At 47.9% G+C, this 25,665-nt stretch overlaps 1 protein-coding gene across 1 annotated transcript in view; it reads right to left on the bottom strand.

The window, feature by feature from the left end:
• The window catches only part of TNR (tenascin R), a 78,057-nt gene that overhangs the window by 29,154 nt on the left and 23,238 nt on the right, over positions 1-25,665 (bottom strand). The window contains exons 7-13 of the mRNA XM_060088560.1: positions 20,917-21,102; positions 8,206-8,295; positions 6,845-7,108; positions 5,969-6,238; positions 4,660-4,779; positions 3,601-3,747; positions 939-1,058 (exon numbers count right to left, since the gene is read on the bottom strand). Of these exons, the coding sequence (XP_059944543.1) occupies positions 939-1,058; positions 3,601-3,747; positions 4,660-4,779; positions 5,969-6,238; positions 6,845-7,108; positions 8,206-8,295; positions 20,917-21,102 (1,197 nt within the window). The remainder of the gene's footprint in view (positions 1-938; positions 1,059-3,600; positions 3,748-4,659; positions 4,780-5,968; positions 6,239-6,844; positions 7,109-8,205; positions 8,296-20,916; positions 21,103-25,665) is intronic.

The raw sequence follows: 25,665 nt of genomic DNA, 5'->3' as shown, positions 1-25,665 counted from the left end.
TTAATCTGTCATTTTTGAAAATTAAGACATCTGCCTGCCTTCTCTCTTCTGGTATCTTTGTTCTCTGGATTCCTGCCTATAACCCACAATATTCTGTGAGCACATGTATAATTTAGGCAGGGAAATAATTTTCCTTGGCTTAGGAACTTGAATTACTCAACACTATTTTGCTTTGGGCTTCTCTGTTCAACTTCAAATAGCTTTAAGGTGAACAAGTATGGTGAAGAAGACGTTGCAACTCAAGGTTTCACATTGGTGGGCTTCCCTGGTGGCGCAGTGGTTGAGAGTCCGCCTGCCGATGCAGGGGACACGGGTTCGTGCCCCGGTCCGGGAAGATCCCACATGCCGTGGAGCGGCTGGGTCCGTGAGCCATGGCCGCTGAGCCTGCGCGTCCGGAGCCTGTGCTCCGCAACGGGAGAGGCCACAACAGTGAGAGGCCCGCGTACCACAAAAAAAAAAAAAAAAAGAAAGAAAAGAAAGATTTCATGTTGGCTCAACCTTTTGGGATGGATATGAGTAGAGAAGATCAAAGCAACAGAAGAGCTTAGTAGTTCTGAATCCTTTGTCACCTGTTACCATGGATGGTCCTTTAGTGTTTTGTTCACTTTGTAAATATCTAGAAAAGTCAGCTTTCTTGCCTGCAGCATTTTGGGGCAAGTTCTGAGTTTTGTCTTCCAAGTGCTATTTCTGTTTTTGTTTTCTTCTTGGTTACATGCCCTTCTTATACCTTTTAGATTCAGCTTTCTCAGTTCTCATAGTTGATACAGTTCACAGAGTTTGGGAGCTATCTTGAGGACTTTATGGTGAAATTAAAGCAGGAAAATTTCCAATTTTCTCTCAGATGGATAAAATGTTTTGTTTTTTTTTTTACTTTCACACTAGCCTTCAGCCCCAATCCCCGCCGTTCCCCCCTGATGCATAGAACCGCAGACACCCACCTGCAAACTGTGTGAGAACAATGACGTAGTTCTCCACTTCACTCACTGGTGCCTTCCACCGCAGCAGAGCTTCTGTTGGAGTGATGTTGGTAGCAGTCAGATCCACAGGATTGTCCATGGCTGAAACAGTACAGGAAAATATCAGGTAAAGGTAAGAGGAACTGAAGGATGAGCAGAGAACCGTCTCCTATAGTTTCGCCCAGGATGCATGTCTGCTGCTGAACTATACAAAATAATGAAGTGAGTGAGGACCTCTTTCCTTTCTCCCCTTCTGATTCCATCAGCCCCTTCCCCTTCTCCCATTCCTCCTTCCTCTCAAGCACCCCGTGCTCCCCTAATTGCCCTCAGATCTTCCTTTTTAATTCATTCATTAACTTCTTGTGTGCAGAGGGCTGTCAGGTGTTACGGGGTTGTCCAAGGTATGGATGTTGTGTTTTAGATATTTAAACCTAGATGGAGAAACTAAGAACATGCTATAGAAACTATTATATTTCTAGTTAATGAGCGAATGTGCTTCCCAGGCTCTTTGTTCTTTGATAAATACAAGGGGCATGCCTTGTGGAACAGTCTCTGTTGATGAATGTCAGGAAGTATGGTGGGAGTTCCATGAAGTCAGGGAGTAACCCCAGCACCTGGAACTTAGAAGTTACTCAGTAAATACTTGTGGAATGAAGAATGGGACTCAGGTTGCCTTTAAAGTCAGATCTGATTACTGAATTCTTGCTTTGCTACTTACGAGGCTGACTCTGTACTGAGTCCTGGGGATCCTTTTTGTGGCATAGAGAGTCAAGGGACTTCGTCCAGGCTTAAAGCCAGGAGTGCCTGTTGAGGAACAGAGGTTGCTCATCATAGCACCATGTTCTTATTCTCACTTGCCTATGCTCCATGCGTTTGTTTCCTAACTGTGCCTCCCTTCCATAAAGTTGGGATTTATCTTAGAAATGCAGGTTATTACAGTAGTTTAGGCATCAGCTCACCCTACGTGTCACGGAATTTACTTTTGGGGACCAAGATATGCTGTTGATTTGGTCCTGTTCTCTAACTGAAGGTTCTTATCGCTTGTCTATGTCTTTTATTTCAAAGAAACAACCATAAAGTATGTTTACAATTTTCACATCTGAATTGTATCCATAATCTGTGCCTTGAACAAGGTCTTCGAATGCAACCTTATTGAAAAGAAACAAAGAAGAAAAGTCTTATGAGACTACAATGAGCTTGACCTCTCTGAGACTGACCGTGAGACTCTGAGGAGTACTCATTGCCAAAAGTTATAAAATCATAGACATCATATTAAACAACAAAATAAAACATTTCTGTGAGTAATCTGGTCATTGGGAGTTGCCAAAATAGCTCTGCCTAAACTTGAAGGAGGGCAGTTTGGGTTGGTGCACTACTGAATACCTGCTTTAGAGAGACTTGCTTATGACCAAGAACCCAAGGAATGAGGTTTTGACCTGAATTGTTGTTCTCCTTTACTTCCGGGGTAGGAGGCTCTAGAAGTCCATTTTATTGTCCTCACTGAGAAAAACCCTAATTTCTTTAACATGATTTCTAAGACTTTGAGGAAAGTATGGGGGCTGGGGAGGGGCTTCTTTTTACTCATTGGACATCACTTCAGGTCAATATCAGTTGATACTTTAATGGTCATAGATAACTTGATAGAAAGAGTAAGGTTAAACCAAAAACATGGCTGCGTTATCTGTAGTCATAGGCATGGAAGGAGATTAGGGAAGATTAGAACATCCTGTGGTGTCTTTAGATGTTTGAGTTTCTGAAGGCATGTTTCTTTGGCCATGGCCATAGGGATATTCCTTCTGGGCTAGTGAGTGTATCTACAAAAGCAGTGAGGAATTCCAAGTTGCCTTCATTCAGAAAATATGATTCTCTGAGGGAAGTAAGCAGCCTCAGGAAATGCAGGCGTTCTCCTCATGAGGCAAGCTGGATGTTTTCCTGTGTGCTACAGGAATGATAGCCTCATGGAGAGTTAGGTCTGGGGTTGCAACAGGAAACTTTGGCTGTTCCCTCTTGTGTCTTCTACAGCAAATCTTTCCTAGTTTTGCATGATGGGCTGGCTGAGGGGTCAGAGAAGGAGAGCAGGGAAGCTGCTGCCAGAGCCCTGTCCTCTGGCCCATCATTTTTCCACAGAAAAGCACTTCCTTCCTCCTCCCTTGAGCATAAAGCAAGAACAAATGCAGCTACTTGGTGGTTTCTGGTCACATAGGATGAGGAGTTTCATGACCCCAAGGGTCATTACTGGAATAACAGACCCCTTTTGTTTTTTCTCTAAGGTAAAGTTTCCTTGTCTGAGTCTTTTTAACAATTAGATGAATCAGATGTCTGTTCTGGAATTCATTCTGTCATGAGTCTTTGGAAGGTTCCTTTTCATACTGGAAGTTCCATGAAAATGTCTGACCTAAACCAGTAAGACTCTTAGAAGGTGTCTCTCTAAACTCCTAGTGTTACAGAGGAGGTCAAAGGGGAGAACATTGCAAACTGTTTTACATAACAATGTGAGTCAGAGGAGCACCCAGGAGAGGAGCCTGAGATTCCAGGGTCAGTGCCCTCTGCATTAGCCGGGACAACTTCACTCTTTCCCTCTTTTGTTGGTCGCAGGTCCTCAGCCAGGGTCCCGACTTGGCCCACGATAGGGAGACATGCCCACCTGTGTGCACAAGAGTGCAGATCCGCTCACTCTCCTCCCTGCCCCGCACGCTGTTGAGGCTGATTTCATATTCGGTAGCTGGGTACAGCTTGCTGATGGTGAATTCTGTCACTGTGTTGGGCACCACTGAGCTGTCCAGTCGTCCCACTAAGGAAGAACAGAAGCCACAGGTCAAGTTCAGTGGATCCCGTATATACGCAGCTCATAATACAGGAGCTCCTGGTGGCACTCTTTTTTTCATGAAGCCAATATGGGTGCAAGGCTCAGCACCCAGCTGGGGGACGGGGAGGCTGGGAATGTTGGAACTTGAAGAGACCTTGCATGCTGATCCCACCCCCTCATTATATAGGATCCCAGGAACAAAGGAAAAAAAACCTATTTATTAGGTGGTTTTCTAACAAACTTGTCTTAAAGCAGTATAGAGGGAAGGGCAGAAAAGAGTGGTCCATGCAGCCCAGAGACAGGGTAGTCTGGAAAATTATCCCACCCCCTCACTGGAAGTGATTGTACCCTCTACTTCATTAACAATTCTATATGCACCAGCAAGAACTGTTAGGATGCAGGTGAGGTCTGGGCCAACTTCTTCTGACTCATAACTTGGCTGGAGTGGCCGTAATAGGACCACCGTCACTGTGGTTCCCTCCAAGGCTCCATCTGGCTCTGTGGTGTCTTTAGGCATCCCCTGGGGTGTTTAGCCTTGGACTTTAATTCTCTCGGAAAAGTGCATGTGACCCTGGCTCTTGGTAGATTCTTTTAGAGTTCTTTGTTTCTCGCTACACTGTCTGGATAATGGTGACCGATTACCATGGTTCACTCTACTGGTGAAGGGCCTGCTTTTTGAGTGAATGTAATCAAGCCTTTTGTGAGAGAAGTTGGTAAGTTCTGGATTCCTTGGCTGCTCCTCATCAACCCACTCTCATTCTGACGCAGCATGCTGCAGAGAGGAAGGAAATTGCAGGCAGGAGGGTGATATCCCCTGGGATACGCTAGTTCTCCCATAACAATCTTCATCCAGCTCCAAATCCCATTCATCTTTGAGAAACCAAGAAACCTTATTACCTTGTGTTGGCCGATATGATACTCGGTAGTAATCAAAAGATGCAACAGGAGGGCTCCAGGAGACCATAACTGAGTCCTTGGTCACATTGCTGATTGTGATGTCTTTGGGGGGATCAATTCCTACAAGGCCCCGGGTGGTTATGGGAAAAAGACAGGAAGCACAGTGTGAAAAACAAATTCCTATTTTTGGTTTTATGTGGACTAAGAGCTAATGGTGTCCCAGAGGCAGACAAGACCTTACTTTATACTAGGACAACCTTAAAACCATGATCAGGCTGAAGTCTCACTTGAAACCTTATAGGAGTGGCCAGCATCATGCTCCTGGAGAATATTTTAACAACATGAAGTCAAGCTGTCAAGGTCTGTGCCTGTGCAGCAACTATTACCTATCTGTAGGCCAACTGGGAAATTTCCTTTAAGTTTGTATGTTTTATTTTGAACTGGGAGTAATGGTCATCCTCTCTGGGGCACCTTCTCTTGGACAAACCCAACTCTCCCTCTATCTCTGTTAAGCAGCCGCCTTTTGTTCAATTTGGAAAAACTGCTCTTGACTGTAGAGGGATTTCAGAGCACAGGTCCAGAACAAATCCACTTCCCTAAACTGTATTTTATTTATACTATATACTTTGTTTTTTTGACTACTGGAAGATTGCAGGGTCAAAACCAGCTGAGTGTTTAATCCACTTGTTCAGTTTATGAATTCTTGTAAGTATGTAAGGAACCACCCAAACACACATGTCCTCACCCACATGCACACTCATATTTGTGATTATATATGAGAAGGATGAGATACAAGTGATCCAGTTCAGCTGAGAGTACCTGTGTTTTCCAAACAACATGCAGATCACCCCATTCTCAGAGTACCAGGTCCCTGTATGGTTGCACGCTAGTCGCATATGATCCTGAGGAAGCATCATTCACATCAGTGAACTTACTGGGCAGTCAAGAGATGGCACACCAGAATAGGAACAGATGTCTCCTCACTGTAGAAGGGTTTCCTCTTGGAGACTAGCTCTCTCCAGGGCTTTCTCCTAAGTTGGTAGTGGGAAGACATCTGGACCAATGCATTAAAGGCCTGGCCTCCTCAAGACATTGAATCCATCCTACCTTCTAAATGGAAGTTTCCCATCTTACACATTTTGTGCGGCCCTGGAAGAGGTGGCTGTTTCAGAACGACTCATAGATGCTCTCTTGATAAATGAGGTGGTCTCTTACTCCTTGGGTGTTTCTCCTTGTACATTTCATTGACTCGTTGAAGGCTACTGTGGGAACCCCCCTCACCACCTGCTGCCAAGTCTTCCAGCCTCACCTGTGGTGATGGAGCCCATGATGGGCTCAGAGGTCACTGTGCCATGGACTGCCACCAAGTTCACAATGTACTCGGTGGCTGGCTGCAGGCCCATCAGGACAGCATGCCTCTTGGTGGCATCCAGAGAGACCTCCATCGTCTCTTCCTCTTCATCCCGGGGGCTGTAGTTCAGAATGAGTCTGTCTGCTGGAGGGGATGGGTCACTCCAGGTGATGTTCACACTGGAGGAGGTCACGTGAGAAAAGTGCAAATGGGAGATGGGGCGGAACCCTGCAAAGCAGAGGACATGGATGGTTCTGAAATCCACATGAGGTTGTGGGGCCACTGGGATAAAAGAGGCATCTGACTGAAGAGATCTCCTTTCCTCGCAGAAAAGGACCTTCACCTGTTGACCCAGAGCTTCCACATCCTCACTCTCCTGTCCTGTCTACTCTCCTTTCTCTAAGCCATACACTGAAAAATGAATGCCCTCAGCAGTATAAAACCAGCATTACCTCTGAGTTATTCATAAAACTGATCTAGGATTTAAAACCTCTATCCTGGAAGGAATTTAACATGATCCCATGGATCCTCAGAATGCCCACTGATTTTGTGCAGGCAGGGAATTATGAACAGGATCAACCACTATGTGCAGCCTATAGGAAACTAGATATAAAATTTCAGGCATGCAGGTAGCCTTGTTCATCACCCCCTTTATCTCCAACCATTCCCTCTTGAGGTATTTATTAGTTTCTACTCTATCTCTTCTTTCTCTACCTACATTCTTCCTTTCTCTAAAGGATATGGGGCATTGGAAGAGTGGGTTGCCTAGATGACCTTCTCACACTAAGATCCGTTGATCCCTGAACCCAGCCGAGATTTCTGCTGTCCTGGTACCTGTGAAGGCATCCACCGTGGACTCCAAGCTCTGCTGCCGACCCCTCTCAGCTGTGATTGAAATGATGTACTCTGCCCCGGGCTCTAGATCTGTCAGTGTGTACGAGGTCCTGTCCTTGGGCACAGTGACTTCAGAGGCGATCCCAGAGGATGGGGTGAATGTAATTCGGTAGTGGTCAATGGGGCCACTGGCCTTGGTCCAGATGAGGGAGATGGAGGTTTCTGAGGAGGCTGTCACCATGAGGTCTCGAGGACTGTCAAGTTCTGTGGATCAACATAAGTGGCCTATTTTACATAAGTTCCACACGAGGGCCAGTATTTATTGGAATTGGACCCCCTGTGGATTTCTAAGCTATCAGTGAGTCTGCTGACCATGAACATTGGCTTGTCATTGCTGACACTTATCTCACACTTTGTTAAGCACCTTTCCTTTGAAAGATGGCTGGGGGCTTGGCATATAGATGAACAATCTGCAGGAAGGCATTAGTAACTCTAACACCACTGGAATACACCCACCTCTGGGACAAAGCTGGTTGCTGATTTTTAAGCTCTCCGTAATCATTTTCTCCCAGCCTTTCTCAGTAAACCAACCAGGGCAAAACAGGTACCACCATCAAGTAGGGATATGCCATTCCTGGCAACCGTAGCTACCTCTGTTCCTGGTGCCATTTTGACTGACCTGGCCATGGTTGTGCAGGCAACAAGATCTGAGGACTCCTGGGGACCCATGTCCATGTGGTTCTCTAGAGAGGTGGTCTATGCTGGACAACCTTAGGACAGGGATGGGTTCAAAATCCCCAGCCCAGCCCAGGCTGCTTGTACTTAAGTTACTAAAGTGACTTTGGAATTTGCCCAGGATTTGGAAGCAAAACTGCTGGATCCAGAATAGCAAGGGTCTCAGTGGACTTCTCCATTGCCCTTAGATTGAATGGGTTGTTTCCATGTCTAGACCTTCATCCTGTGGCTTTTCTGAGGGCTTCTGTCCTACACGGTGAGGAGTACCACATTCTGCCTGCTGTAGGGTGATCTAGAAGGGAATATGACTTGCTACAACTCCCACTTATTTGGGGTTTTCCACCTCTGCTCTCCACAGCCGTAGGCAGCCCTTCAGACTGTGGGGGACCACGTGCAGATCTGTGGGGAGAGGGTGGGAGTCCATCCTGCACGTCAGATGTCAGAGAGTAGGCACAGGGAATCAAAAAGCTGCCGGTAGATGGTGTTCTTTGACTGATAATCATCACCCAGGGACCTGTTCACTAGGGGGCATTGCCTTCTGACCAGTCCTTGCTGGGCTAAGCTTCCGTGGCCCCTCAGGCTTGCAGACTGTCCCAGTCTCCTTCCACAGCAATCTTCCTACTCACCAGTCCTGGCATTCATGGTGGCTGGTATGCTTTGCTGTGAGTTCATGATGGCGGATATTCCAATTCCATACTCAGTGCCAGGCACTAGATCTGTGGGTAGATGCAGAAACAAACATTATTCCTTGTGTGTCAGGGATGGGGAAGGCTGGATGGAGGGAAGCAAATGACCTTAGGTTCTTGTTCAGATCTTGTGTTTAATCCTTCCCGAATCCACTCCTATTTTTACCTATTAGGAGATCCCAATTTCACCACTTAGGAAATCCATACCAAGTCAACAGGACGAACTGATCAGTGCAGAGCTTCCTTCTTGCTGCTGGTCTCCTCGGGAGGGCAGCGAGGCTGCCCTTGTCAGTGACCTTCAGAACTGTGCTCTGCTGTGGAAGGTCTCCCTGAGGTACTTAGAGTCTCAGGTTGGCTACAACTGGTGAAGGGATTTCTTGCTTACATTGTGAATCGGGGGAGTGCATAATCGAGAAGGACTGTGTGGACATAAGCCTTTAAAGCATTTGTTGAACATTGTGGATGAAGACCAAGCTGTACCTTTTATAGACAGGGACTGAGGCCATGTGGGGACGTTTGCATCCTTTCTGGGGAGCAAATGTGGATGGACTGTCTCGCTGAGCACAGGGCTGTCAGGCCTTTAATGTAGGGGCACGCAGAAGCCCTATTGCTGTGGGCTCCCTACCAAGGGCACTCAAAGCTGTGGATTCAATGTTAGGATGACTTCTGGGGGACCCGAGGAAGCTAGAGAAAATGAAAAAAACTGCCCAACTACAGGGGGAAATTCATTAGGGTTCAATATAAAGGACCTAGAATTATTTGGGGTGTCTCCCTACCCTCTCCCACATTCATTTTCAGATTAACTGATTTGACTGGTATATTAATTTCCTATTTCTGTTGCAACAAATTACCACAACCCACTGGCTCAAAACAACACACATATATTATTTTACAGTTTAGGAGGTCTGAAGTCTGAAATGGTTCAGCAGGGCTGTGTTCCTTCTGGAAGCTCTAGGAAAGAATTTGTTTCTTCGCCTTTTGTAGCTTCTAGAGGTTGCCTGCATCCCTTGGCTTGTGTCCCCATAACCCATCTTCAAAGTCAGCAGTGTAACATTTTCAAATCTGTTTTTCTCTCTGAGCTCTGCTTCCATGGTCCCATCTTCTCCTCCATCTTATAAGGACCCTGGTGATTACATTGGCCCCACCTGGATAGGACAGGCTGTTCTCCCCATCTTAAGATCCTTAACCTAATTACATCTGTACTTTCCTTTTTGCCATGTAAGATGACATAGTCACACGTTCCAGGGAGTAGAATGTGGGCATCTTTGGGGGCCTTTATCCTAGTACCAAACCCACATCAAACTCACCCTCATTTATTAGGACTGGAGCTGCAGGAATATGCAACAAGATCAGATTATCACCTGTAGGGCCCCTCATTGTCCGCCTGAGTCCCTCTGGGAGGCTCTTTTTGGGGCCCTTTGTGGGCTCCACAGAACCAAGGCCCTATGATCATGCTGTTCTGCATTTATATAACATTTGTTCTTTTCAAAATACCTGACTGTATTTTGACTGTTGTTTCCTCACAACCTTGTGAGGAAAGTGGGTTGGGGATCCTTTTCACCATCTGCATTAATTTCCTGTGGCTGTCATGACAAAGGATGACAAGCTGGGTGGCTTAAAACAACAGAAGTGTATTCTCTCACAGTTCTGGTGTCTAGAGGGCCAAAATCAAGGTGTTGGTAAGCCCGTGCTCCTTCCAAAGACTTTATGGGGGGAATCTTTCCTTGCCTCTTCCTAGCTTCTGGTAGTTGCTGGCAATCCTTGGTATTTCTTGGCTTACAGCTGCATCACTCCAGTCTCTGCCTCTCCTCTGTTGGTACGTGGTGTCTTAGTCTGTTTGGGCTACTATAGGCCAGGCAACTTAAACAATAAATATTTGTTCCCCACAGTTCTGGAGGCTGAGAGGTTCAAGATCAAGGCACCAGCAGACTTGATGTCTGTTGAGCCCCAGCTTCCTGGTTCATAGACCATCTTCTCACTGTGTTCTCATACAATGAAGGAGCAAGAAAACTCTCTGAGGTCTCTTTTATAAGGTCACTAGTCCCATTTATGAGGGCTCCACCCTCATGACCTAGTCACCTCCCATAGGCCCCCATTTCACATTGGGAATGAGGATTACAATATACGAATTTGCGGGCAGGGACACAAATGTTTAGTCCATAACACATGGCATTCTCCCTGTGTATCTGTGTCTTCTCCTAATCTTTTGAAGACACTGGTCACATTGTATTTAGGGCCCACCCTCATCTTAACTTGATTTCATCTGTAAAGATCCTCTTTCTGAATAAGGTCACATTTCACAGGTTTCAGGTGGAAATGGATTTTTTGGGGGAGGGGGTTGGAGGTAGGGGGGGACACTATTCAAATTAGTAGTTACTTCTTTATAAAAAGAAACGATGGCAGAGCATAAGTCTGTGACCAGCTGGAGATGATCCTCAGGCTTCTGGCCTCAGGGGTCAGGGCTTTTAGGACTGAATGCCTTATCCTTCCCTTCATTTCATCCCCTCCCGGGAGCAGCTGTGACTTCCCCAGGAGCCCTGAGGTAATAGGAATGATTTTTTTTTTTTTTCGATACGCGGGCCTCTCACTGTTGTGGCCTCTCCTGTTGCGGAGCACAGGCTCTGGACGCGCAGGCTCAGCGGCCATGGCTCACGGACCCAGCCGCTCCACGGCATGTGGGATCTTCCCGGACCGGGGCACGAACCCGTGTCCCCTGCATCGGCAGGCGGACTCTCAACCACTGCGCCACCAGGGAAGCCCTAATAGGAATGATTTTGACAGGAAATGCATTGAGCAACCTTTCCTTAACAGCGGCTTGGATTAAGGAAGGTGAATGCTGCCTGGGAGCCAGAGGGTTCTGCACTCCCTCCTCATTGTGGCTTTCAGTACAGCCTGTGCGGTGAATCCCTCGTGCTCCAGTATGGCAGAACCTACCAGGCCTTACTGACCAGGCTCTCTGGACGGAATATGTTAGAATCAGCCCTCTTTTCCCCTTCTCAAACCAGCTCCATTCATTTCCTAACCTTTAGTGCTTTCTTTCTCTAAGGTGTCAATACTGGTGGAGGTAAACTTCGACTTTGAGGTCTGCCGTACTTACATTAATATTCAGGCTCTGCCACTTTCTACACGTGTAACTGATTACGTCACATCTTTGAGCTTCAATTTCTGTAGAATGGGAAGAATAATAGTATCTGTCTCAGAGGGTCATTGTGAGGATTAAGTGAACCAATGTGTGTGAAGAACAGTGCCTGACCCATTGTGATAGTAGCTCATAGTATTATTACCTTGCTCAGAGAACTATTCCAGGATTTTGAGCTGTTTTTTGGTGAGCCCCAGGAAGGTACAGGTTGGTCCTCGGCACACCTCTTGGCAGTTTGCTGAAGCTTAGCCTGTTGGCTCTGATGCAACCAGTGATTTAGGGAGTCCCAGTGTCAGTGAGGAGCTGGCCCCTGGCTGGGCCGAGTACCTATCACTAGAATGAGTTGGGTAATTGCAACACCCCAGATCCATTCACAGAACACATTTATATCTGTCAGTATGTTCAGCGAGTCCCAGGTACATCCTTGGTTGGAGAAATTAGATTACCTTTGGGACATAAACTGCTTTTCTCAGACAACTGATTGAGACCTTCAATTGCCTATGATGAAGTAGAAATTCTCCGACGTAGATGAAGGGTGACAGATCGAGGGAGGAAGACAGAAATTACATGTTGCCAAACGGATCTACCATGTAACGTTTTCATCCAAGTTTCTTATTTATGAAGCTTAAATGAAATGTTCAATAATTTACAACAGACTCATCTTCTCCCAGAAAAGTGCAGAGCAGAATTTAAAGGACTCTCTCCCCAGGCTTTCTGTCTAGGTGATGTGGAAGTGAGACTTGCTTATAGGTTCCTGCCTGCCGCTTCCTTTGATTTTCAGCAGCTTTCTTCCTGTGCTACAAGTGAATTGTTGCTCTTTGCCAGCAGGTAAAATACACCTCTGCTGGAAAAGAAAATGCGTATCTGAGGCATACCCAGTACACTTATATATCAGCACTTGGAGGACTCCTAGGGATTTCTCAGTTTTTAAAGACCCCTTGCTCTCTACCAATGCTCACTTTATCTTTCCATCCAGCTCCTGCAAGTAGTAGCATATGAATGCCTCTGTTCCCTTTCTTAACAATAGCTCAGAAAATTCATCTCATAGGAAACCACCACTCTGCATCCCTTATAAAACTTCCTTTGTTCAGCTTAGAGGGTGATGCTTTTCTCAACTCTTTCATGGCATATCCATTCTTCTTTGAATTCCCAAAGCACACAGTTCATTCACTCAACAAACATTACTGAGAGTGCCCTTTGTGCCAGGCACAGGGCTGTATACTGGGGATACCAGGTTGAGCTGAATGGAATCACCCTTGTCCTTAATGAGATAAAAAGAAATCTGTACTGAAGAAGGAAATTAATTACTTACTGAGCACCCATAATATGCCAAGCAATGAGCTGCATGCAGTAATCTAGAAGAATAATGAATAAAAAAGAGAGGGAAGAAAGGAAGGATAAAAATCAAAAGAGAATTTTAAGTGTCTGGTGGCTAGGAGGTCTATTATTAACTTTAGTTTCTTAGCAATTCATACCTGTTACCTCGTTTTCCCCTGCAGCTCTGCCAGGAGGGCCTTACTCATGGGTAAACAGAGAATCAGAGAAGTCCATTTCTTGAACAAGGTCACAAAGATAATATACAATAAAACAGGGTTTAGAACCCAGGTTCATTGTTCCTTCTGACCCATCATAGCATGGTCCCTGTCCCTAAGAGTCTTACAGGCTAGCAGAGGGGAGTGGAGTAAGCACATTGGAATTTGAAGGTGATTTGGCACTACACCATGGGCTGCTAACTAAGAAAACCATTTCAGAGTGGGGATGAGATCAGCATGGGCTGGAGTAGCCAGAGAAGGCTTTCTAGAGAAGGGACTTGAACCTGGAAAGCTAGCCAAGGTTAGGAAAGGTTGAGGGACGACAGAGGTGTGGAATTTTCTGATCGGCAGGATGGGACCTAGTGAGCGGGAAGAGATTAATTAGAGCTAGAGAGCGAGAGGAACTAGCAGATTCTCACCTGCACTGCAAGGACTGTGGGTGGGTGACAAAGACAGGATGACTCACTTCCCTCTGTTAGGAAACCTATTCTTCACGCTTCCTGCTGCTAGCAGGAAAACAGTGGGAGAAGGAGGCCCAGGAAACTGAGATTGCTGTGTCTTGCCAGCAGAAACATGAATAAGACACCTGGGGTCTGCAGGCTTGATTAGGTTCAGATGGCCAGGCAGAAAGATGGACCCTTTCCATCTCTGAATCCCTGGACTCATCTCCAGAATATCTGTGAAGTGCAAGTCTACCAAACTGGGGTTGGGGATTTGGTCGTCTCTAGTGCAGAGGTCCCCAACCCCTGGGCTGCAGACCCCTACCGGTCCGCGGCCTGTTAGGAACTGGGCCGCACAGCAGGAGGTGAGCGGCGGGCGAGCCAGCGAAGCATCATCTGCGTCTCCCTATCTCTCCCCATTGCTCGCATTACTGCCTGAACCATCCCCCCCACCCACCCCCCGTCCTTGGAAAAATTGCCTTCCTCGAAACTGGTCCCTGGTGCCAAAAAGGTTGGGGACCGCTGCTCCAGTGCATTTGAAGGACATCTGCCTTCAAAGGGAGGGGCAAACTGATGACCCTGTCCCCAAGGAGCTTGCAGTCAGTCTCTTAGTTTTTATCACAATCATGCTATTATGTTGTTACTGTTAGTTTTCTTGCTGGTCTCCTCAGTAGACTCTTGGGTCTTTGGGTCAAGGGATTTGATTTTTTTAATATTTTAATTCAGTGTGTAGTATAGTGAAAAAAATATATGATGCATAGAAGCAGCATGGTGGGGGCAAGGGTGGTGTTGGGAAGACTTCTATGAGAGAATATCTGAGCTGGATTTTGAAGGATCAGGGGACATTTGGTTGGGGAAAGGGCAGGCTGAGGGAATAACATATGCAAAGGTATATCTGGTAAAAGAACTCATGAAAACCAGGGACCTAATGTAGGGCCCCTCATAGGGAAATTTCCAGCAGGGAATTTGGGTACCAGATATTTCATAGATGGGGAGGTATTTGGAGACAGAAGATCTTCTGGGAACCCCTAAAATCATACCAGATAGGCAACAAACTACTTTTCAACGTACTGAGATGTAAGCTCCCAGGCTCCGCATTCTGACATTCTTGGGGAATGGCAGATGCTTCTCCAAGGTTCCCCGCATGAGTCAGGCTTTGGAGGACATCTCCCCGCTTTTTGGGTGTGGATGATGTTTGAGCATCAAGAGAAGACTCTATGCTGACTTTAAGGAAGGGACTGGTTCTACAAACTTATATTTAAAAAGAAAATCATAACACCAAGCACTGTTCTCAGATGCAACTTTCTTGTTGCCAGTGGGGTTAATGAGGAACATGGGTCTTCACCCCCTGTCCTACAGGCACATCCCATGTCTGGGTCTTTACTGTAAACAAGCATTCGCTGCTGAAGAAGTCAAAGCAGAAACGGAAACATTCCCACCTGGCTTTACTCTTGGTTCCCTTGCACCAGCCCTTTAATGCAAATAAGGGGACAGATGCCCTTACATGACAGCTGTGAGGAGGAGGGCGGTGTGGAAGCCTCCGCCCCTTATCTCCTCTCTTCTGCTTGGGTCTCTGCAGCCCCTGGAAGGTGGCGCTGTGCTCAGAGGGTGCCTTACCAAAGTGACCACTTGGGGTCACTGTGACTTCGCCCAAAGCAGGATGAGCACCATCTGGCCCAGGCCCCGGGCCCATTGCCTGACTCCTCCTCCTCAGAGGAGCCTGCAGGGCATTGAAGGTCCAGCACTCGGTCTGGGGCTTGTGCCCTGGCATGTCAGGGAGTGCAGACAGGGTGAAGTGAACGTCAGGTGCCTCGGTCAGCGCTGATTTGCTAGCTGGACTCCTCTGGGGGTCTCGGATTTCTTCACGGAAAATCTTCCTGTGGACAAGCACCTCGCGGAGCCCACCTTCTCACCACGAGATCTCCATTTGAGCCCCAAGGAGACAGTGAGGGATTTGGTAGAGGCCTCGGTTTCCTGTCCCCAGCAACCAGAGGCCTGGAAGGCGGCAATTCACAGGGCCTGACTGGGGCATGCTTGCACACATCAGCCTTGTGCAAGTGTGTGTGTGTGAGAGAGAGAGTGTGTGTGGGGGGGTGTTGTGTGTGGCTGGCTGCAGGTCTTTGTTTTCTTGCGATCCATTGTTGCACCATGAAGTCTGTAGGAATCTTCAAGCCTCTGGGCTTCCTAAGCCCTGGTGATGATTTTTCTGATTAGCACCTTGTTGACTGGAGATCCGGGTAGTCGCAGTGCAGAGAGGCAGCTGGTTGGGAAGCATCATCAAGAGGTGTGTAGGGGGTGCCCCATCGAGTGGGTGAGGGACGTGATGACCGGGCCCTGGAGCGGGGTTAGAGCCCAGTGCTCCCGTGGCCATACGGGCCAGTTCCTTTTGCCCTTCTCCTGACCACAGGGGTCCTCAAGTTTGGGCTCCTGTTCCTGAGGGAGGACCAGGCAAGAGACTGTAGATGACTGAAGACGAACCCCTTTCCCCTGTTCATGAAACACCGAAGCCACAGGCTTTTCTGATGACAGGTTAGTGGAGTCCCCTCAGACAGAGACTAGAGCAGTGTTTATAATTTGCATTGGTCACAGGCAGGGTTTTGGTTTTTTGTTTTTTTTTTTTTTTTTAATCAAATTCCAGTCAAAGAATGAAAATTTCCTTCCTTTCCTCCTCCCTCCCTTCCTCCCTTCCTCCCCCTCTCCCTCCACTAGGAGTTTTCTGTATGGTTTATGGTTTTTCACTGCTACTCAGAAAACAGTGATGGTGCCAGTCCCTGGTACATGCTTCTGGTTCTAACCTAGAGGGACCTTGGTGAGCCTGTAAGATACATAACACTCGGGGACCCCTTTGGGACTCCAGGTATGGTTCACAGGCCAAGCAGATATGGTCCAGGCTGAGAGGCTGAGCCTAAAAAAAGACTTATCATTAAGGACGCAGAAGCCACCAGAGCAGAGAAAAAAATCATTGCAGACACTGAGTCTGTTGTTGAGAAACAAATTCACACTCCAGAGGGAGTTTGCTGGGCATTGCCTAGAGAGAATAATGGAAAAGAAATGTTTGGTATTCTGTGCCCCAGCCTGGTCTCTGTGTTGCAAAGGGGGAGGTATATGATGGAGGATGCAGGGGGGTGCTGTGAGCCCGCCGTGTGACTCTGAGCCCCAGAGTCAGGAAGGGCTTGCATTCCACAGCAAAGGGGTAAGTGGTGGCTGCAGAGACAAGGGCTTCTGCAAGGAGTATCCAGTACAGATGCCGTAGGACTTGAAGGACTTGGAGTCAGCTGGCTGTGAGAATAAAGGGTATGTGAACTTCTGCCTGGGAGAGGCCAGGTGGCCAGAGATCCAGTCTGAGTTTTGAAGGAATTAAAAACAATAAAAGGTCAAATGGCTATTGAAGGTTTTCTATGTACCAGTGCTCAGATATATAAATATATATGAGTTCATTGAATCCTCCCAACAACCTATGAGGTAGACATGATGTCCTTCAGACCAGGAAGCGGAAGCACAGAAATTGAAGAAATTTGCCCAAAGATGCACATCAGTGAAGTTGGTCTCAAGGCTGAGTGGGTGACTTCAGAAACCATGCTCTAAGTGAGTGCTTTTTGACCATTAATGTGCACACAAATCCCCCGAGGGGCTTGTAAAATGCAGGCTCTGATTCCACAGGTCTAGGGGGAGAGGGCTCTGACATCTCCTGGGGTGATGCCCTTGCCGCTAGACCCCACTTTGAGAAGCAGGGTCTCCACTCTGTGCCACACTTATTACAAGGGATCGTCCCAAACCATCCGTTAGCTCACAGACCTCCTCCTCTGCCTCCTTATTCCTCCTCCTCTCCCCCACCTCCTTGCCCCCTGATCATCACCACCATCATCCACGTATTGAGTACTTTGCTATGTTAGAAGAATGGTCTTAAACTCCTTCGATACCTGATCTCATTAAAGCCCCCTCAAACACTATGAGGTAAGTGGCATTATTCCCCTTTTACCAATGATGAAACAGAGGCTTAGAAAGTCTCCAAATCACACAGTGAGTAACCGGGCCTAGATACAGAGTCTAGAGTCCCAGCTCTTAACATGTCCCGCAGATCCAAGCATTCAAATAAAACTGAAGACAAGAGAGTATCTGTCTTGGAAGCAGTGAAGGAAGGAAGGAAAGAACAAGGGAGGGAGGGAGGAAGGAAAAAAAAAAAAAAAAAAAACTGAAGACAAGAGAGAATGGTACCTTCTGTTAGGGCTGCAATTATTTTTGACTGGGGATAAGGAGGGTGGGGACAGCTGAAGTTTCTAGTCCTTCTAGTCCTTCATACTCTTTCTGGCCAGGGAGGAATTGCTTCAGATGAGCCTGGAATGCCCTTCCCACGGAGTCCAGGGTCTTGTTTTATATATACAAGCAAATAACTTGTTTGGAACTAAAAACAAACAAACAAAACCCCAGAAAACAAAAACAAGTCTCGGAAGCTGAAAAAAGTCTCCTCTTTAGCATCCCAGTTGGAGAGTGAGGGAGAAAACACAAGTATTTAGAGCTGGGATCAAACTTCTCGCTCTTTTTGCCTTCCTTCCTTCCAGGTCCTTCCTTCTTTTTCCCCAGCTACCACAGCAAGAGTGCCAGCAATCCTTGTAATCTGCATCTCAGCAAGTACAGATATACTTGATTTCCTTACATTCCTATAATCCCTTTTTAAATCACATAAGGCTATTTGCCTTTATAAATCTTCCCAGCAGTGAGCTCCCTGGGATAATTATGTGTAATATATATTTATAATTTTATTTCGTAAGCCCAATTCAAATAAAAAAAAAATCAACCTATCTGAGCTCACTCCTTACTAATAACCTTTCCATTCCTTGTAAGTTTGCAAGATTTGACTGTTCCTTCCATGTTACTTCTTTAGTAGGAGCAGCCATGAAAAGGGATGGGGACTTTTTTTTTTTTTTTGCGGTACGCGGGCCTCTCACTGTTGTGGCCTCTCCCATTGCGGAGCACAGGCTCCAGACGCGCAGGCTCAGCGGCCATGGCTCACGGGCCCAGCCGCTCCGCGGCATGTGGGATCTTCCCGGACCGGGGCACGAACCCGTGTGCCCTATATTGGCAGACAGACTCTCAACCACTGCGCCACCAGGGAAGCCCGGATGGGGACTTTTGACTAGGATTCAGAACTGCCTTTGAGTCACGGCTCCCTTTCTAGCTTTGTGAACTCGGGCAAGTTTCCGAAATCCCTGAGTCTCAATTTCCTCATCCGTAAAATGGAGATGCTGACTGGGGCACCTGTAATGTGATGGGTGATGGCTAATGGCTGTGACATCCTTTGTTTACTGATACAGCAGGCAGTATTTTATTTCTCCTGTCCCTCATGAGTTGTTGTTGTGAAGATTAAATAAGCTAAAACTATATGAAGGTGCCTGGAATAACAGAGATGATCAAATGGATGTAGAATCTTCTTCCCCGCCAGCCCTCCCCACCGGTAATGGGAAATAATAGGATGATTATTAGTAGGATGTGACTGAGTTCTTCTCTATATCTCATGATTTTAAAGTGTGTCCTCCATCCAAACAACTAGTCATCATCTTTGTAAAATTGCTAATTGCCAGAGCAGCCTGCGGCTCTGAGCAGAGATGGGCTGCGCCTAGAACCAGTTCCCTCCTGTATCACTGCAGGGTTTTTTTGTTTAGCTTAATTTTTGTGAATGTCTCCAGCTCTCTGTAAAGGCTCTGTGCCAGATGGTCTGTTCCTGCTATGTTCAATTCACCCCCATTAACCTGCTTGGTCAGCATATCTTTCCATCTCCTTGCTGTGTTTCAGGAGTGCGTCTGTTTGGAAAAAACATTTATTATATTTACTTTAACTGGCCTCATTTGGCAAGGTGGTCTGGGATTTCAGTTCAGGAGGAAAACAGATTTGATTATACTGCCCTTGTTTACTGTACGCACTCTTTTGTGTGGATCCCTTGTCTACTAATGCTTTCGCAAGAAGCCAAGACACAGGATAAACAAAGTCTCTTCGAGCACACTGGTGGCCCCTGGTCCATGGCTGCTTTGCACAGTCTCCATCTGAAAACTGTGCCCCACATTTCCAGCCATCTACCTTTCAGCAAAGTCCAGCAGGTAGGTTTTCCTGGCGGGTGTGTCTAAGGCCCCAGGAGGAGCACTGGTTGGGTGCCACATCCTCATGGGGACAGGGAATGCTCCCCAGCCAAGCGTCATGGTGACCTGGGCTATCGTCTTAGTTCATACCACCATTATCTCTCTCTTTGACTCTGTGCAGCCTCCTGACCTCTCCCTGCCTTTGGCCTTGTCCTCCTCCCATCTGTTCTCCACACTGTAGCTGCCCAAATCTGGTCATTGCATCATCTTATTTAAGACCTTTCAACAACCCTCCACTCACACTCTTTATAGGGTACATAAGGCATAACCAGGCTCTTACCTTATCACTGGCCTCTTGTAGCCTATGCCCCAGTCATAGTGAATATGTGCAGTTTCTCTCATCATTCATGCATGTGTTTATTTATCTGTTCATCACTCATCCAGGACCTGTAAGTGCTAGATGCCGTGCTGAACGCTGGGGAGTCATGATGAGCAAAACCAAATATGGTCCTCCTTTCACAGAGTTTAGTCTAAGATGGAGACTGACAATCCAATAATCACACCCACAAGCGTACAAGGATAACTTGAGGAGTGCTGTGAGTGGTAACCAGTAAGATGAGGCTGCCAGACAGGATGACCTGGCCTCGCCTGGGGACCAGGCAGGGTTCCAGAGAAGTGACAGGTGAACTGAGAGCTGGAAGGGAAGCAGATGTCACGAGGTAAAGAGGGTGGTGGGAGAGGCTGGCAGGCAGAGGGAACAGCATGTGCCAAGCCCTGTGGCAGGAGGGAGAAGGTGTTTGAGGAACTGAAAAAAGTAGACCTGGGCTTCCCTGGTGGCACAGTGGTTGAGAGTCTGCCTGCCGATGCAGGGGACACGGGTTCGTGCCCCAGTCCGGGAAGATCCCACATGCCACGGAGCAGCTGGGCCTGTGAGCCATGGCCGCTGAGCCTGCGCGTCCGGAGCCTGTGCTCCGCAACGGGAGAGGCCACAACAGTGAGAGGCCCGCGTACCGCAAAAAAAAAAAAAAAAAAAAAAAAGTAGACCTGTGCGCCTGGAGCACAGGGAGCACCAGGGGACGCGGGAGGGAGAGGAGACTGGAGAAGATGGTAAGGAAACCAAGGCCTTGCGAGGGTTTGGAGTTTATCCCAAGAGCAGTCGGAGTCCCTGAAATGGCTGCAAAATGGGATGGCATAATCAGAAATGTATTTTGAAAAGATAACTGATGGAGTGAAGAGGAGAGCAGAGGGGAGAGAAAGTGGGGAGGTTATCGCAGTGGCGAAGACAAGATATGGTAGTAGCTTAGACCAGGTGATGGCAGTGCAATGGAGAACAGCAGACATATGTGATAGGTGCCTGAGGGATTAAGTCCATGGGGTTTGGCGACGGTCGGATGTGGGGTTGGATGGCCGGGGAGAGAGCTGGGAGGGTGTGGACTCAGGAACTGCCATGCCCCCAGGAGCTTACTTACCTGTGAGCGTGGCTCTGCTGGTTGGACCGATGCTCTTGGGGACCAACAGCTCATGGTACTGCTCGCCTGCCAAGGTGCTGTACACAATCTTGTACTCCTGAGCCTCTGCTTCACTGTTGTCCCACTCAAGGTCAAGGCTGGTTGCTGTGCGGGAACCAAGCCGCAGGTTCTTGGGGGCGTCCATCTCTAAAAAAATCCAGACGTCACCAACATCACACAGGATAATGTGCATTTGTCATGCGTCTTGAACTTGAACAGGCTTTGGGGTGAGAGCGCATGACCCTCTGCCTCACGTTTGAGTGACCCCAGGGGCCGCCTGCCCCTCGGCTTTTGGTCTGCCAGGTTGGCCATGACAGATTACGTGGGCAGGTTGGAGAGGTTTACTCGGGAGTTAGATATCACACACTTCATACGTTCCCCATTCCCATTCAGGAGTTCTAGTGGTGTTCTAGAAATTGAAGAATGAACCAGTTAGTTTCATACGGTTGAGACTAAGCAAGAGAAACCCGGGAAAGCGGAAACAGAGATGGCATCCAAGTGATTAAGATGAAATAATTTCAAATTTGATCACTGAGCAAAAGGCAGAGGATTGACTGCAAGATTTTGAAGTATAAAATGTCTTCCCCTGGATTTACTTGCATAGACACTGCTGAAAGTTTTGCATATAGAGAGGGGATGTGATGTATTGGAAATCAGTCAGCTTTAGAGTCAGGTCTCAGTTTGAGCCCCACATCCGACTCTTACTGTAATGGGACCGTGGGCAAGTCTTCATCTCACTGGGCCTTGATGGCCACATCTGTAAAATGGGCTAATAATACTGCCTTTTCAGGGAGTTGTACAAATTAGACAATGCATGTAGAAGTGAGTATCATGGTGCCTGGTACAAAATTAGGTGCCCAAGCCCTGGGCTGGCTTCCTGGTGCCTCCAAAGCTCTCCCTGAGTTCCAACAATCTGGCGCCCCCAGTGCTTGCTCCTTGGGGTTCCAAGAATTCCACAACAATGAAAAGACCATCGGCATTGGGGTCTTTTCCGCAATTGTGCTGGTTCTCTCTTCCAGGACTGGTCATCTCTTCAGGCTTATTTGGGCAGAAACAACATAAACAACTTACAGGATAAGAATGTGCTGTCTTGACAAACTGCCACTTAAAAAGTTCCAAATAGGTCTTGACTTTGAGACTTGAATTTAACTTTGGAGTGGACCAGCCATTTGTTCTGGGAAAACCTCAAGTGGACTGTTTTAATTTGCAAATGCCAGGCAAGTCTCCACCGATTGTTCTTTCAGAAGATGGGACTGTTGTGAATCAATCTGAGTGCAGCTGCTGCAGAGTGAGAAGTGTTCTGTTTAGTGATGTAAATTGGGTGAATCTTTTAGCAGATTTATGCCTCTGCAGCTTATTTTTCTGAGAAACATTTCCTTACTCAGTGTGGGTTTAGCATGCTGGAAACTGTGCGTTATCCACGTGCTGTGTGTGGGATTTCTCGAGCTGTTGGATGGAAAGAGGAGCTTGAGTAGAGGGGTATGTAGGAGGAATGCTCTGGGCTGCAGATCCCTAAATCTCACGTGGGAGGAGAGGCTGGCAAAGGACTGGGCGGGGCTTGGGGGTGTGTGGCCCGAATGGAACTGGAGCAAAAAGAGATTCACTTGAGGTTCAGGTTGAGTCTTATATTTACCTACTGCTCTTCACAACTAAAGACCCCAGACCTGGGAAATGTTTGTTAGACTATGGATTTGTCTTTTGCTTTTTTGGCCTTAGGACCTGTGCCCTGTGGATAGGCGGCAGTGTTTCCTCTGAAGGGACTGGACATTTCCAATGTCAATGATCCCCAAGGAGATCAATCCTGAGAATGAGGGCTGGAGAAGGCAGGTGTCTTAGGACTGGGGTGGAGTGAAATGGTTTGCTCCCCCTAGGTCTTGAAGCCTGACCTCTAGGAGGGGCAGCTGAAGGGCACCCTGGCAAGTGGGAGCTGTGCTGGTCTCTGCAACACACCAGCAAGCTAGGGGCAAGGTAAAGCCAGGTGTCCAGTGGGGGCCCTGTGGAGAGGCTGCGGCTGTAGACTCTCACCTCTAAAACATAAATTAAATCAAGCAGTTCTCCTGCTGAAAACTTTCCGCTGCTTCCTATTACGAACTCCTAATTGTGGCCCGCAGGGCTCTACGTGATCTGGCCCTGCCTGCTTCTCAGGTGGCACCTTGGAACATTCTACCCTTACTCACCGTGCAGCTGCACTGCCTTTCTCCTACTCCTGAATCACAGCAAGCTTATTCTCACCCCAGGGCTTTTGCACTGGCTGGTACTTTTGCCTGGAACGCTCTTCCCCAGACCCTCACATGACTGAGGTCACTTAGGTCTTGGTTAAAACTTTAGCACCTCAGAGAGGCCTTTCTGACTGCTCCCTCTATATCATCCATTTCATTTTTTTTAGCATAATCCTCGTGATTGAAATGATCCCATATGTTTCTTTTCTTCTTCCTTATTTAGTTTCCCCCCCTGGAATGTAACTCATGTGAACTGGGATCTTGTCTATCTTGTTTATTCTGCATCCTCACTGCCTAGGACAGTGCTTGGCACCTACTAGGTGTTCATTAAGCACATGTGAAGTGGCTGAATGAATACGGTCAGTTCTCTGTCTTGTCTGCTCCCTCAAAGCCTTTGGAAAAGTCTTGTTAAATATTCCAGCTGGGGACTTTGAGGATGCTTGGGGCCAGGTGGTACAGGGAAAAGAACAGCTTTGACTGAGGGCAGCTGGTCTTGGCTGGCTGACAAGGGCCATCCAGGTTGAACTTGTGGAGGCATTTCCTGGAGAATCCCGGAGTACAGTCCCTGCCCAGCAGGTGGGAGCTCCAGCTGTTGTGACTTGGGCCTTTGTATGCATTTCCTGGGGCTGCCGCCACCAAGGGCCACACACTGGGTGGCTTCAACGATAGAAATGTATTGTCTCACAAACTGGAAGTCTGAGATCAACGTGTTGGCTCCCTTCCAAGGGCTGTGAGGGAGAATCTGTTCCGTGCTTCTCTCCAGTGGTTTGCGGAAGGATCCACCAAAAGAGTCCCGGGAATGCCCCTATGAGGGCAACTGCAACCAGAGCTCCGGAGGGCAGGGAGGCTCGGGAGACTGGTCTCCCGGTTTCCCTGGGCTGCCTTCTCTCTAACCATTGGCCTCAGTGGGCTTCCATTGGTGCTTTCCTTTTTCCGAGCGGCTCTAAGACCCAGACAAATCTCCTGCTCACCACGCAGGAAGCAAATCCCCGTTTTAATTGCCTGTGCAATTAGTGCGCTCCTAGCATCGAAGCCATCACCTGGAAAAGCACTTTGGCTAATTTGAATTTAAGCAGAGTTCTGAAATGACTGAGGGCCCTGCCGTGAGGGTCCAGGCACCTTCTCCTCATTCAGCCAGCACCTGGCAACCCCAGGCCTTGAGAGCTGGGCTGCAAAGCTGTCCGCGGCAACCCACCCCACCCCTGTTGCCCCCTCATCCGCTTCGGGCAGAGGGGGCCAGCTTGGAGGTACGGGCTGCTGCTGCCTGCTGAAGGTAGCCACCTAGCAGCTGACCATCCTCCAGGCAACCGCAAACAGAGAATCACACAACGAACGGAAACTCAGGGGGAGCTTCTAGGAGGCAGAATGTAATTGTCTTGATTGGAATGTTCCTGGGCCACCAGCCAGTCCTGCTTCCATCTCGTTGACGTAAACATCAAGAATTATGCTTTCCGTCCTGCCGCTGGAGAGCTCTTGTCTCCTTTTCTGCCTCTTCAAACTCCTTATCTGAGCACAAAGAAACCACTTTGCGCACAAAAACTGTGTTGAAATTAAAAAAGAATGCAGGACTCATGGCCCTCAGGAGGTCCCAGCACCGGAGCAGACCGTGTCCTGGGGGTGCGAAGGCTGGGGGGTGGGCAGGGCTGACCTTGAATTCACCAAGAAGGGAGCTTGTGTGTGAGGCCCTGAGCAGTTTTGGTTCAGTGAGGGAAAAGAAGGCAAGAGAAATGGGCAGAATGTAGTCCCTTTATTTTAAAGACATATGCACAGTCACTGGGGATCCCAACATGTGTTCAGTAAAACATCTGACCAGCGACCCCTGGCTGGGGTGGAGTCTAGCACAGGGGCTGGAGAGCAAACCTGAGAGGGCCTCTTTCAGAATCAAGCTGCCTTCTCCGTTTCATCAGTGTCCATGCTTGCTCCCTTGTAACAGGGAATGTTTCCTTTGGGGTGGAGGGAAACCCATTATGAGATTCCCGGCCTCCCTCTTTCTTCTGCTGGGGAAGATGGACTTGCTGCAATGGTGAGTTTTGTAGCAGGCCGGGGCACGGCCCTTCTGCTACCCTCTCTCATGGGAGCTGTCTGCACATGGGGATCGGCCTCTGCTTGTTCCTCTGTGCTGTAAGCCCTAACCTGCGTAGCCCCACAGCTTCCGCCAGATGGGGGTCTTGCCCAGGTCCACAGGGTCCATCCGTTGGCAAGCCCATCCAACACTAAGCTACATGCTCCAATCTGGGAGATATTTTGGCCTCCATCTGGCTTACTCTTTGCCTTATTTATCAGCTGATTTTAAACACAGGTGGAGGGTAATGGTGCTGTTTATTGAACCTCCCTGCAGCCCCTTGGCTGGCTTACCCCATCCCATAACAGACTCTTAGGCCACCACTCAATGTAGGATGCCTGAATTAGTGATTTTCCTACTTTACCCTATCAGGAGATGCTGGTTCTTAGATCTTACAGAAGCTGGCAGTTTTCTTTGATCTCTGCAACA

The sequence above is a fragment of the Mesoplodon densirostris genome, chromosome 2 (genome assembly GCF_025265405.1).
Source record: "Mesoplodon densirostris isolate mMesDen1 chromosome 2, mMesDen1 primary haplotype, whole genome shotgun sequence".
NCBI classification, from domain to species: Eukaryota; Metazoa; Chordata; class Mammalia; order Artiodactyla; family Ziphiidae; genus Mesoplodon; species Mesoplodon densirostris.
Note: the sequence above shows the minus strand (reverse complement) of the source record. Positions and strands in the feature narration are given on the sequence as shown.